Source organism: Zalophus californianus, chromosome 8 (genome assembly GCF_009762305.2).
Source record: "Zalophus californianus isolate mZalCal1 chromosome 8, mZalCal1.pri.v2, whole genome shotgun sequence".
In the NCBI taxonomy this organism is placed as follows: Eukaryota; Metazoa; Chordata; class Mammalia; order Carnivora; family Otariidae; genus Zalophus; species Zalophus californianus.
In genome coordinates this window covers 20,801,033-20,815,851 of record NC_045602.1, presented here as the reverse complement: position 1 = coordinate 20,815,851, position 14,819 = coordinate 20,801,033, and the positions used below count along the sequence as shown (strand labels likewise).

Genomic DNA, 14,819 nt, shown 5'->3' with positions numbered 1-14,819 from the left:
AATTGCTCGAAACAGCTTTCAGGGTTGTGGGGTGACCTCAGGTCTAAATGCTATGTCATGAATGATTGTGCATGAAAATGTGTAGTTTTTGTGATGACTTGAAATGTCCTTTAGTCTTGATCAGGCTTCTGGATGCTCCAGCTCCAGTAGCCTTTGTAACAAAGTTACCAATGAAAACTAAGTGGTTATGATTTAAGTGATTTCCTGTTCAGAGTGGGCTCCAGGAGGAGCACTGGTTTTTGAGCTAAAATGGCTGTTGCATGGTGTTTAAGGAAGTTTTATGTTTGTTTCTTTTTTTAAATTTTTTTTAAGATTTTATTTATTTGAAAGAGAGAATGAGATAGAGAGAGAGCATGAGAGGGGGAGGGTCCAAGAGAGAAGCAGACTCCCTGCTGAGCAGGGAGTCCGATGCGGGACTCGATCCCGGGACTCCAGGATCATGACCTGAGCTGAAGGCAGTCGCTTAACCAACTGAGCCACTCAGGCGCCCTATGTTTGTTTCTATTTTTCCGGATAGCCCTTAACCCACACAAGAAAATCAACTGAGGGCCTATCCACAATAGTACACCATATGTGTATATAACATTGTAAGGTTTTCAAAGCATACATTTTTTTTACATAAGCTAACCCTGATTTTTAATTCACCTCGGGGCTTTAATTTTAAAAGAAATATGAAATGTTTAATTCAAAAAATTTACTCATTTCTTTTTCAAAAAACAAACTGATCCATGTTTTAAATTAAGAATAGGAATCTACAACATTATATTTTTTATTATTTTCAGTTAGGGCAATGAAATAATAAAGGGGAGAAGAAAGGAAGGAAGAGATCAAATGAGGGGATGAGGCAAGAAATGAGCAAGGGAGAGACAGACCGTCAGGAAGAGGGAACAAAGATAGATTATGGGATTAAGATAGGCGAACAACCCAGTAATCTCAGTGGCTTTACTGTAACAAAAGGTTGTTTGGTTTTGTTTTTTTTCCTCATTCACACACAGTTTATTGCTTTGATCTTATGGCGTGTCCTCAGTAGGTACATTCACATGGGCAAAGCGGGAAAAGGTGAGGGTGGACAGTCAAGCCCCGTCATTAAAGGCTTCTTCCAGGAACTGACACACATCACTTCCACTGCATTTCATTGGCCAAAGCAAGTCACATGACCACCCTTGACTTCCGGCGGACATGGAAGTATAATCCTCTGGTCTGCTTGGAAGCCGCAGAGAAGCAGATGCTGGTAATGCCTACCACGAGTAGGATGGGTGAGCTTGTGTTGAGGGAAGGAAAGAGAACATCTTTCCTTCCTTCTCCCTGCTCCCCCCTTTCCCTGATAGCCTCATCTCCTTCCTGCCGATCTAGGGCATCACCTCACCTGTTTTGCTGACAACCAGTGTTCCCCTTCTTCTCTTCTCTCCCCTACACCCCAAAGATGCATGTCACAGCTAAAACCACCTGCTGGGAACTTACTCCAGCAGTCTGCTCAGACTAGCATCTCCTGATCCCTCTCTGAATGTGCCAGCTCAGAGTGAAATACCTTGCACCTTACCTGAGAACTTTCCCTCAAGAAGAGGGGCGGACATTATGAGTATCTATTTTTCATGGTAGCAGTAGAGCTTCCAATAGACATTTTGTTTTTTAAAAATATTATGGATTGCCATGTAATCCAAGAACCAGAAATTGCCACTTCTGGTATTCTGTTTCTCAGGTCAATTTAAAGCTGACCTTGGGGCATCTGGCTGGCTCAGTCAGTAGAGCATGTGACTCTTGATCTCAGGGTTCGAGCCCCATGTTGGGGGTAGAGATTACTTAAAAAAATAAAAATATTTAAAAAGCTGACTTGAGCAGATAAGGGATTAAACAACATGCTCACTTCAGTGACTGTGCTTCCTGTGTGAGATCATCATCCCCTTGAAGTTGGCAAAATAAGCTAGACCTGGACCACTGAAGCTTGCCCCTAATGAACTGCTTGTGTGTATGTCTTGGGCGTTCTCCATGGCCATGGTCCTGAGTTCATGACCTTGTCCTCACACTCTTATAGGACCACCCATGGCATGAATTGGTACATACTGTTTTTTTTCCTCATCTTTCTCCACAGCGGTGTAGGTAAGACATTCCGTTCTGTGGATATAGGCTTAAATATCCTCTGTTTACATCACAGGTTTAAACTGGACCCACCCAAGGCTCACCTCTGAGGCTGAAATTTGAACCGAATGGCTTTATATAAGTGAACAACATTTTTAACACCTAGACATATAAAACTTTAGAACTAGCGCCTCTGTTTTAGTCTCTCATTACTGAGTGAGGCACAAAAAGGTATTTAGCACAGAGCTAAGTTGTAACTTTCTTCCCTCCTGGGTTCTGACTGGTATAGTTTAATTTTTTCCCTATCAAAATGTATTACCCTATATGGGTAATAAAATAATCGTGAGAGACTTGTACAATGAAGGATTTACTAGACAGGCTTCTCCAAATTGGCTCTATAAATCCATTAAAGAGAACTTTTCATGTAGTCCGCCTTCTTGCTTCTTTCCTCTTTAGGGATTATTCTGGCTTTGGGGGGATATGAGAGGAATGGGTAATAACTGTGACTTAGCCACTCTCATGCTGTGGGCCTGCCTTCAGCCTCAGCCACTTCCCCACTGCTATGAATGACATCAGTACCTCAGCTGATAATTCTTGTGTCTTTCCTCTTTCCCTCCCTCCCTCCTTCCCTTCTCTTTTCTCAGATCCAAGGTTTATAATTAAGGGCAGAACTGCCTGGCTATTTCAGATAAGACTTCACTGAGTGACTCTTCAACCCACAATATACCCTACAGTTTAACAGGCTCAGGAATTAGATTGTATCAGTTGAGTCAGGGTTAATCAGGCCCACGATAATCATCAGACTGTAATTAAAAGACTTTGTCTGCCTTTCTCACTACTCCATCCCCAGTCGCTAGCCTGGTGCCTGCCACACAGCAGATACTCAATAAATAGTTGCTGAATGAAAACCGGTATTAACCAGATTGACAAGATTTTGAGTAAAAATGGGCAGTGTGAATTCATAAGTTTATTATTATAAGGGACATAACTGCTTCGACTACCTATAGCAGTCACTTTGCTCAAAGTACTACTGTATAATAGGTCTACACATTCAGGAGACTAAATCATGGCTCAGAAAAGCCCTTTATAAAAAGGTATCAGAAAAAGGAATTTTAGGGTTGTCAGAAGAATAGGAACACCAAGCTAATATATTAGTTATTAACTCTATTTTTTTTTCTGTCTAAAGAACAGGTACTGATTATGTAGAATAAAATCATCCTCTTTTTTTAATACAGATAGGGGAGGTAATCTATAAAAGGGGGGATATCTGTAGTTATTTGTATCACTTAGAAATATTCTGAGCTTTGCGTAGTAAAAACCCAGTGCCTGCAGCCTGGCTATGGGATTCACCAGCATGTTACAAAGTAACTCACTGAGGTAACAACAGACTGCCGAGTAATGCTGGTCACGGTGTTTACTACCATTCGTGCCCTTGAGCTGCAGGCTCCTCCAGTCCTAGTCTGGAGAGATTTCAGATGTATAAATTCATTCTAGTTACATCTCAGTGTTCCATTTTCCCCAGGGACTCCATTTACCATAAAATTTTAGTGCTGGATTGCTAACACCAAATAAAATGAGCTATCCAAGGCAAGGGGCAAAGTTTTTTCAATGAAAGATGTTTCCTTGAACATTTCTCTGAATTCTATTATCATTTAATACCTTTTTTTTTTTTTTTTTTTTTTTTTTTTTTTTAGAGCGGAGAGGTCCCACATTTATTACTGAACCAACCTACTGGTGCAGAGGCATAGTCAGAGAGAAAAATCATTTCCATGATAAGACAAGTCTATGGCCAGGTAGGAAGGATGTTTACAGAATGATAGAACACATGATCTTCACACAGCTTAATTAAATATGTATGCCAATTAGGTGTGTCATCTCATGACGTGTGACACCTTACAGACCCAGCTTCGTTCTTCTCCAGTGCCTCCTTTTGGAGTTGTACCTGATCTTATTACCAGTTTTCATCCAAATCCACTGGGGAATGGGACGATTCTGCTTTTGTTTCTTGGCCAGGAATCGCTTGATTCTGAAAGTCTTGTGAGAAGACATGGCGAGAAGCAGCCAGCCACGCAGAGCAGGATGGCGGCGGAAAAAGCAGAAGTCACTACCTTTTATGTGTAGATCAACATCAGGCTTAAGGACTCTAACTTTAGATAGTAACATATAAGGATAGGGGGCTCCCATGGAGGTGGCCCTGATCCAAATTAGTAGTATGGAAATGGTCCAGAGGATTATAGGTGGGACTCTGAAAGTTATGTAATTAGAGGAATCTTGGGGATTCCGCTAAGAGAGCATTGCCATACTTGGAACCTTTCTTTCTACTTCGGTAATTTGGGATATCAAGTGGGATTTTGCCCCATGCCCTTTCTGATTTCCAGAATCAGATGGATAACCCACTACGACTGCACTAAAGAAAGAATGGTGTGGCCTGGCTCCTTAGAAGCCCGCATCTCTGATCTGGCTCCCCCAAATATGCCTCAGAGGAAGACCACTCAATATTTAGTTAGCCATGGTTGATCCATGGGGACTCTAACAAGCCTTACGAATATTAACTTTGTAAGTTTAAGAGAAAGTACTTAAAAAAAAAAAAAAAACTCTACACAACAACAAATAAAAACTCCTTTGTCCATTTAAGAGATTATTGGTGAACCCCTGGATGTGCTCATGGACCATTTCCCCTCTTGCCTCACTTAACCTTTGGATACAATCTCCCTGGGAAGTGATTCAGATTCACATGCCTCTAAATCTTCTGGACTCTTGGAGCCCACCATACTCTAAAATAGAAGCCTGAGTCTACTTCTGCCTGAAGGCAAAGAATTGCCATTCATTTATTTATTCAGCAGTGTCTTACTATATATGTTCAAGGCAGTGAACTTGGCCTTTTGGAGGCTAACAATAGAAATCCTACACAAAGACCACAAATAGTACGGACATTATTTCATTGTTAGCATGATACCTTAAATACAGAAACACAAGCCAGGTCAGTGATATCCTGAGCCATAGGTACCACTGCTATCCCCCTAAGTTTGCAAACTCCACAGATGTCTTTTGGTAAATAAAGATCAGTGTGGTGTAGTATATGACTTTGCCACAAACCTTTAGCCTGGGTCCCAGTCCTAGTCTGTCTAGACTATCTGATGTGCTGACTGCACAGAGATGGCCTTGTGAGAGTCTACCGAGTGGGCTCATTCATCAGTCTTGGCTCCTGTACTCACTATGGGAATCTGGTACTTTGTTGTTTAATTTTTATTCAGTTTTTTCCCAAGAAGAGGAAATATCATTACAATATTAAAAATAAATATTTGTATTTCACTCCCCAAAACTCCTTGAACACCTGCCAGGAGTTTACAGTCTGAGGATATAGGGGAGAAATCACTTTGAGGCTTTGCAGCATCCCCAGGATTTTTCATCCCCCTCATCAATGACAGACTGAGAGATTTCCTGCTTTTTTATTTCCCTTCTGTACTATATTTCTGTGTTTTCCTCTCTTGGCCAGAATGCATGCAACATATGAAAACTATCCTCCAAGGTCTCCAGGAAAATTCTCTACACACCAAGCTAAAGAAATTGTCCTTCTGCTGGAAGACTGTTGAATCCCTGGGACACACTGTCTCACCTAGAATACTACAGTCTGAGTCTCAGCAAAGCATCGACAGAAAAGAATAAGTAAAAGATGACTTTTCTAGGTTCTGAGCCTGAGGACCTGGGAAAATGATGGGTACACTGAAGAAGTGAAAAGGGGAGATGATGGGGGCAAGAAGGGGACTTTGACCTGATTTTGAACATAGCAAATTCCAAAGATTAGGCAGGCAGTCAAGCTTTTTCTCTGGTCTGCTATATATTTGGGGATATGCAAGGGGAATTTCAGTGGAAATACATGGCTAGCATTATAGATTTGGAAGTCTTCAACATAAAATTAGGGTTGAAACCATAAACATGAGCCTTAGGGAAAAACCATAGTAGAGAAAAGGAAGAAAGAGGAGGTGGGAGGGGTAGGATTGTGGGTTCTTGTGAAAGCTCAGAAATTTTCAAGACGGAGAAAGTTAGTAAGACAATAAAATAAGGAAATCCTTGGATTTGACAATCGGTAAGTTATCAGCAACCCTGGAAAGAAAATTTTCAGTGGAGTAGCAGAGTATTGACAGCTCTGAAAAATAGGCTTTGTTTTGTCCAACCCCCATCCCCCTTTGGTTTCAACCAATGAAGGAGAAGGAACTAAATCTTCAGTCTGCCTTATTGAATTATCTGTGAGTGGATTGTTCTTCTGATTCATAGAACCTTCTGGACAAAACCTCACTTCTTTCCTATCTGAAGATGTCCATTGCCTTTACAGACGTATTTCGTCATCTGTAAACTTCAGCCCTTTGACCCTTCCATCCCCGATACCAGTCAGTGTATTGCGGAAAGACTATAAACCAAGAAGGGGCTACTGAAAACCAACTGGATTCATTAGACTGGTGTCTCCTTTTGTGACTTTGAAACCCTCTGCCTTCCCTTCATTGTCTGGGCTTTCTTTCAATAACCAGCTCCTCCCTCAGTGTTGCCTCATGCCAACCTTCTACCTCCCACTTTTCCAGACAAAAGAAAGCATCCTGAGAAAACATCAGCTGCTCCCATGAAGGCCTCTCCTTCGGCTTATCTCTGGGATCCTTGGGCTTCCACAGAAGGAGAGGAATCCCTGGTGCTCTCTTTCTGTTAGACCTCACCCCAGCATCCTCTCTCGGCTTGGGATTGGATCTATGACTCTTCAATTTGAGAGCATCTGTAGGCATTTCATCAAATCCTGATGCTGTACCAGTCTCTGGGGTTGTCTAGCTGATCTCAGGCTGGTTCTGATGTTCCCATATTAACCATAATGCCAAGGTAGGGAGCTTTCTGGCCCGGAGTCCTTAACTGAAATGAACATCTGCTTAGTTTCAGCTAAAAGAAGCATGTTATAAAAGGTACAGTAGACTTTTGCACTCTTCTGCATTTGCTGCCAGTCATAATCTGGCAAGTGGAATTACTGTCACTTGGCACTGGAGTATGTATGTAATGCCCTGTGCTTTAAAAGAAAGGTGGTGGGGTGGGGAGAAGGGAGGAGGGAGGGAACTGGAAGGAGGAAGAGAGAGAAAGAGAAGAAAAGAAGTGTGTTTTATAAAATTAGAGGCAACGCAGAGAGGCAGTTAACTGCAGCTAATATGGTACCTATAATAAGGTTTCGTGCCAACTCGCCACTGCTGTACGAGCTGGCTAACTATAAATCCTTCAGTACTTTTATCTATTTTTTTTTTTATAAATCCTTCGGTACTTTTATTATTATGTGTGTTTATTAATTTAAATATACATATCACTCACTATCTATTCATTGTTTTCACATTTCAAATTTCAACTCCTGTATTTAACCAGCTCAGACCTCAGAAAACCAAGAGAGAATCTAGGAGACTCTGAGGCCTATAGCTGCCACCACCCTGGGACATCTTCCAAATGTGCAAAAGATGTGAGAGTTTATTCTTGGGCCCCTTGAAGGTCCCAAGCTAACCTGAGGCTATGGGTGACCTGCCCTTCCTTCCACAGCAGCCCACCACCTGGGAAAAGAAGACCGTCTCACCCTCAGCCAGGTTCCTCATCCTTAGCACTTAGCATCCTTAGCATCCTTAGAACTGACTCTTTAGGGGGGCCGTTGGGGGGCTGACCTATGCATTGTAGGGTGTTTAGCAGCATCCTTGACCTCCACCTACTAAATTCTAGGGGTAGCCCCTGCCTGCCCAGGAGGTCCTAGCAGATGAAATTATCCCCAGTTAAGAAGCGCTGCCCTGAGCCCAGAGAGCCTTGCTCCATGACACCAGCCTGAGCCCCAAGGCATTCTCAGAATCCCTGAGTCGGAGGCTTAGATATGGACTGGATGGTGGACGATTTCCAGGCGTGTTCCCCGAAAATCACTCCTCTGTCCACGCACCCTCTCCAGGCTTCTGCTCCTCTGTGCGCTTGCTTTTTTTCTCTGAAAGCCTGCTTATGTCTCTCCTTCGAGTTCGTACCGCCTTTCTTCATTCCAGCCTCCGTCATCTATCCCCTGGTCTGTCGGAAGAGCCTCCACATGGGTCCTGTCTCTGGCTGCTTAGTCCTCCTTCACGTTGCCCCAGAGCCAGGTTCCTAGACACACATGGCACTGGACATGCCGTGGTCTTCTCAGGAACCTTCCCTAGCTCCCTAGCTCCCTGTGTCGCAGCCCCCAGCAGGGCTCAACAAGCATTTTATTAAAGGCTTAGACAGTAAATATTTTAGACTTGGTAAACCAAATCAGAGATATTATGTAGGTACTTATGTAACCACTTAAAATGTAACCGTTTCAAAATGTAAAAACCATTCTTAGCTCATGGACTGTAAAAAACAGGCAGTGGTGAGCTGGATTTGGCCATGGGCTGCAGTTTGCCCATCTCTGGCCTAGTAAATAAACTAGGTGACTATTTAAGGCCCTGGATGACGGTGGCCCACACTCCTCTTTCCTACCACGTGTCTTCGTGCTCCCTACATGCTAGCCACCCCCCTCCTTACCCTCCCGTGCAGCCACCTCTCCCAGGCCAGCCCCCGGTGTGTATGCCCTTTCCTCACCTGGATTGCCCTTCCCAAGCCTTTTCTGCCAATTGAAATTATACCCCTCAAGATACTCTCAGATGCCACCTCTTCTGTGAAACCTTACCCCGTTCCAGAAGGTCAGAGTTACACTCTGTGTAAAGAGTTACATTCTGTGCTTTCCCTTTGGGCCTCCACTAAGGCACGGCTTTCACCCTCCCTTGTATGCTAATTGCACACATGCCTCACCACCCCAGGGGACTGTGAGCCTGCTGGGAGTGGAGACTTTGCCCCTTTGTAACCCCCCCAGCACCTTTCAAAGTAGAATAATGGCAGGTAGGATTCTGTTGAGCTGGTGTGAAGCATTTCATGTTTATCCACACCAGCCTGTAAAGATATTATCCGTTTTGCATATGAAGAATGTGAGATGTGGAAAGGTTAAGTAAGTTACCCAAGATCACACTGCTAGTAAATGGCAAAGCTGGCATCCAGACTAGGTCTAACTAACTGCAAAGCCTGGACTCTAACCACTGTATTATATACAGCAGGGACTCAGCAAAGAATGGTGGTGTTGAATAAGGTGCCATACCTCACCATACAAGTTTTGCATTCTGTAAGTAGCATTTAAATTTGACTCGTTGAATCTTAAAATATCACGGATAGGTTCTGGCTGCCTGCCTGATCACTGATTTAGTTGTCTGAATAAGGACCATGCTCTCCTGGCAGTCTGTTCCCTATTTGTTTCTAAGAATGCAATCTGAGTGTTTGGTATTCATTTTATAGGGATTTTTCCCTCAATGGGGTCCCCCATCATTTCACCGAGAACTGACTTTAAAAATCCTGCAGTGAGAGCAAATGGAATACCATTTTCAAGTAGAGCTGGACAAACTAGGAGAAACAAACAGAAAGAGGGTAATCTGGTCTTAGAATTTATGAGCTTCCCTATCTGAAAGTTTAAATTTCAACTTTTGTTGATCTTTGGGTTTATGATGACTTTTAGTAGGTTGTTCTTTGTCTCTGGAACTTAGTATGTGTTCCTCCTTCTACTAAGAAAGATAGCTAGATACTTGCCTCCCACCCCCCGAAGCCTCAGGGGAACCTTCATCTTCTGCATAATTTAGTTTGACTTGGTTAGGGACAGAATCATGAAGACTGAGAACCATAACCTGCTTCTGCCCGATGCCAATCCTGTGATCATAAACCTCCAGCAGTGCTCCGGTTGCTGTTTCCGGTCTAGCAGTGGACCCCACAGGCCACCCCAGCGAGGGACAGGCTCTGTGTAAGCCTGAGTTTCCCAGAGTGATGTGGGAGCAAACGGGTGCCAGCCCTCTGTGGAGGGACCTCGTGACAGACTTTTTGGTGGTGCCATCCTATCCTTCCAGCGGACCCACACGTCTATGTTCGTGGTATTCGTAGTGGAAAGAAAAAAGATCATAAAACTGTTCAGCTCTTCTCTCTGGTGTTGAGAAGCAAAATGTACCTTTAAAACCTATCAGCTTGCAGATAGCACCTTTGCTGAGCTGGGAAGGTCTCCGGGCGTGTTCTGTAGCTGTTTTGAACTCACCCTGAAGGGAAGCACGGCCCCTTCTTTACTCACTGCTAGGGGGATGTCTTTCTTGTCTCCTCCACCTCAGTCTCTCCTGTCTGCTCACTTCCAGCCCTGGTGCCCTGTGAGGCAGTTCTTTCCAAGCCTGCAGCAGGACGGGTGGCGCGGCCTCCTCTCTCCTTTCACTTCCACGTTTGATGAGGTGGCTGCATTTTCCTAGCGGAGCCGCCACCAACACCAGTTGGAAATAGGATGTGGGCTCTGGTTTACCTTTTCTTGAAGGGAAAAAATCCATGCGAAGGCCATTCTTTATACATCCCATTTCTCTCTGCGGTCAGAGCTGCCTCACCTAAATTTCAGACTTAACAACTCCTTTCCCTCTGTGTTGTTTTTCTGTGCATTTTGTTGTTGTTGTTTTTCTGAGAGGGCCTCTGAAAATCGGCAGCAAAGAGGCCAGTCTGTTTAATTTAAATACACTGCAGCAAAATGAAGGTAATTGTCCACAAAGGCCATCTGCTACCTGGCAGGTATCCATGAGTCAGAGAGAGAGAGAGATGGAGACTAAAGTGTCTCCCTCTGTTACCGTGATAACAGTGTAGCTCAGAGTTTCAGGTGGGGCTGTGTGTGTGTGTGTGTGTGTGTGTGTGTGCGCGCGCACACACACAGAGGGTACAGTTATCAATGCTCCACAGAGGGCAGTAAGTCCAAATCAGGCTTTTTGCCACAAACCACTCTGGGCTTGATTACCTGATTGTAATGTGTACTAAGGAGATAGGAAAAAATTCATACCTGTCCCATGAAGAAAAAGAAGGGAGGGAGATAGTATTTATGGAGCCCCTACTGTGTGCCAAGCACCATGCCGGGGATGTCTAAACACAGCTGAGCACGGTGCAAATCATTCGGCTAAAGACAGTGGCTTTCTCCCTTTGTAGCCAGCTCTCTCTGCCACAGCCTGTGAGCTCCTGTCTCTGCTCACAGTGTCCTCACGTCACCTCCCTGGCATTCTCTGTACCTGCTTTGGCTCCAGTGTTAGATTTGTGTCATAGACAAGAGACTAAGTCATAATCACTGTACTCTCCTTTCTCACATTTCTCACCTTTATTGGAAATTAATTGTCCTGTTGAAGATCATGGTTAGCTTCAGTTGTGAGAGGTCTCAAACTAATCCATGTTCCTTCTAGCCTTAGCAACACTATGCTATGCCTTGGATTCTCCTAGCAGTTTGAGGCAATTAGAAGACCCAAGTACTAGTCTTAGCCTTTCTGCTCTTTATTTGGAACCCCCTGACCTCTCTAGGCCTCAGTCTCTTCAAATATAAAATGAGTGTTGGACTAAAAAAAGAGGCTATTTTCTTGGGGTCATGAACATTCTGAAATTATAAGCCTAATTTCTGAGTCCTTTTCTTAGAATGTGATACCTTGTTTTCTCAGGTTCTCAGAGTCCTTGCCAGTTTAGAAGTGAAGAGCCAGCTGACCAAAGAGCTTCTCAGATTGTAACGTTTTTCCAGCTCTGTATTTCCAGCAGAATTGTTTCTAACTACAAGGGACCTCAGTATTCAGAGAACCTGAGTTACAGGGCATTTATTGTGTTGAGTTGTTGGTGACTGGCCCATGCTGCATTCAAGCCTTTGTTATAGGTTGTATGACAAAAAGATCCCGCTGTCCTTGCATCAGGAAGCCTTCAAACACCAAGTAGCATTTTGTAGACCTTCCCTAGCTTCCCCAGGCTAATTGCCCCATCCTGGAAGCTCCAACCAGTGGCGCAGGAGTGTTTCATACCTGCATTGGACAGCTTATCCCCATCCCCAGGAGCCACCTGACTAGTTCCTCCACCTTTACTGATTTCTGTGTGATTCTCAGGTTCCCCATAACCTCAAGGTTCCAACCGTGGTGTGGCCCCCAGCCTCCTCCTGTGCCATTTATTCTAGATTTGGTTTTGTGGTGGGTGGAGTGCTTGGCATTCTTCACAGGGAGGTCCTGCCTGGCTGAATGTAAAACCCAATCTGTGCTTTTGAGACCAGGTAAAGTTTCACAGTGCAGTGCTCCAGCTTGATGTTGAGTGTATCTGTCTGGCTCAGACCTACTGAGAGGGCAGAGAATGAACAGACCCTAACCAGGATCATCGGTGACTGTCAGCATGCCCAGAGTGCTGCTCGAGCTCTGTGTGCTCTCTACACTCCAGGCTGTGGTTATGTGACTGGAAGGGCCCTGTTGAACCTCTGTCTGTCTTGAGCTAACCCCTTCCTTGTTACAGTCACCTGCTCCCTGCACCTCCTCACAGGCTTCGTTTGCATGAGCCTAAATGGGCAGCATCTCTGGTACTGCTCCACTCGTGAGAAGGGTAGGTTAGATAGAGAACACACCACGCTGAGAACCCTCAGAGCATCCCTTCACTGACAGCATGATTGTAACCAAAGCAAAGCCATGATGACTTGACATTTTCGAGATGAGGTTAACTTGGCAAAAGTTACAGAATCATAGAATTTTAAACCTGAAAAGTACTTCAGAGATCAGTTTATAAATGAGAAGACTGCACCTCAGAAAAATTAAAATGCATGTGCTGTACAGTCCAGAGAAAATCCCAGGTCTCCTGGCGTCTAGGCCGTGCCCTTCCCGCTGAGCCACACCACGAACGTGTCCACCCCAAAGCACTGGGGAGAGCTGGGATTCCATCTTTGAGCCTGCAGCTTTCCCTCCTCTCCCCAGTCATGGAATTTGCAGCAGAGAATTGTCTCCAGGGCCTGTGATTATTGACAAAGCTGTTATTATTGTCCAGCATCAGGACAAGCTCTTTTACTCGGGAACTTAGGCACGTTCCCCAAGGAGGTAAAATGTTTTTTGATTATATATTTTTGCCCCTATTCTCATCCCTAGTCCTCTTTCCCTGGGTCTCTGACCTTTCACAAGGGCCTCCGGGCTTGGTCTCTTGTATTCCAGAAGCCTCCCTCCCATTCCTTCTCAATCAAACGTCCTTCACATGGGACTGCCCCAGTAATGTATGAAGACGAAAATCAGCCTGAGCATATGAGTTACCTCTTGCTGTACAACAACTTACCCCAAAACCTACTGGCTTCTTAGAACAAATGTTTAATACCTCACAGCTTCTCTGGGCCTAGAGTCCAGGTGAGGGCAAGCTGAGGGTCAGGGTCTCTTACAAGGCTACAGGCATCTCAAGGCTCAACAACTCACATGGTTGTTGGCGAGATTCTTCATCAGCTGCTGGACTGAGGGCCTCCATTCAATGCCAGCTGGTGGCTGGAGGCTGCCTCAGTTCCCTGTCACATGGGCCTCTCCACAGGGCAGCTCACAAGATGGCAGCTGGATTCATTAGACTGAACAAACAGGAGGGAGAAAGAGAGTATATGGGCAAGATGTAAGTCACAGTCTTCTCTAAGCTAATCTCAAGTGACATCCCATTCACCTGACTCAGGAGCCACCATCCCTGCGCCCAGCCCGTATTCGGGGGGAGGGGATTACACAGGAGTGTGACAGTGGGGGCAGGGGCATTGGAGGCCGTCTCAGAGCTCTGCCCACCACATTTACTCATCTAGTTAAGCATCTCATACACAGCTTTATCGATGACTGATAGATTTAGGGCTCCCTGGAGATTATTGCCTGCTCTGGCTACGTTCCCACTTTCCATTACTGAAGAAAAAGGGTCAGAAATGTGATACACCTCATTGTCATTTAACAAACATTTATTAAGCATTTACGTGTGCTAAGCACAATGGTAAGGAGATAAAACTTGAAAGGTGAGGTTAATGCTGTTCAGAGTTCTGGGGAGCATCGCAGGAAGACCTGATCTGACCCTATAGGACGGAACAATGAAGCAAATGCCTGGAGGAGCAGCAGGAGCTAGTTCCACCACGCTGGGGGGCTTGGAGCTTCTGGCAGAGAGGCCTCCAGGCAAGGGCAAGCCAAGTCTTTCTATAGATTGGAGCAACTGTCACCCGTCCTTTCACTTCCTGAGCCAGCCAGTGGCGGTCGGGGACATCCCTGCGCTAGCTAAACGTTTACCTCCTCCAAGATCCACCCTAGTCTCTAGGCCTTCCTGAAGCCACAGCCTCGGGCCTGACTCAAGTGTGTGCCTGTCGATTGGCTATGGTTCATGACTCTCCCAGGCCAGTTGTGATTTATTGACCTACCTACGAGGATGCCAAACTGGTGTTTATCTGCTGGAGCGAGAATTCACAGAGGGCTCTGGACAGTTCCATCCTACAATTGTTGTAATCCAATGTGGCCCTAAAGCCAAGGGCTGGTGCTTGACATCTGTTGGGGAAAATGGTGCCTTCCCAGCAGTCTTCACCTTTCTCTTCCTACTGCTCTGAACAAAGACAGCTTCTGGAGTCTGTTGTTCATCTTCCTCAGAAAGCACGTCCTGGGCACTGATCCCAGGAAGAGGGCCTGATTCTTTTGAAGCCAATGGTGGGCAGTAGTTTCATTTCCTGATTCTAGAGCTTCAGCCCCGGGCATCCCTTCAGCCTCATCTCCTGTCATCATTTTCCTATTAAAATATTTGCAGAGGTTCAGTTTCATGTTCTTAAAAAGCAACCTAGTCATTCATCTCGGGTCTTACGACTCTAACATTCAGACCTCAGGCAGTGGTGCCTGGCCCAGATCTCACTGAGGGAGTTTTATTGAATAGTT

At 44.9% G+C, this 14,819-nt stretch overlaps 2 protein-coding genes across 11 annotated transcripts in view; one reads left to right on the top strand and one right to left on the bottom strand.

The window, feature by feature from the left end:
- The window catches only part of DTNB (dystrobrevin beta), a 217,641-nt gene that overhangs the window by 186,459 nt on the left and 16,363 nt on the right, over positions 1–14,819 (top strand). The gene's annotated exons all lie outside the window — the stretch shown is intronic.
- Positions 3,838–4,161, bottom strand: LOC118357271 (60S ribosomal protein L39-like). Its single transcript, XM_035728948.1, has one exon. The coding sequence runs from the start codon at positions 4,123–4,125 to the stop codon at positions 3,970–3,972; it is 156 nt and encodes a 51-aa protein (XP_035584841.1). The 5' UTR covers positions 4,126–4,161; the 3' UTR covers positions 3,838–3,969.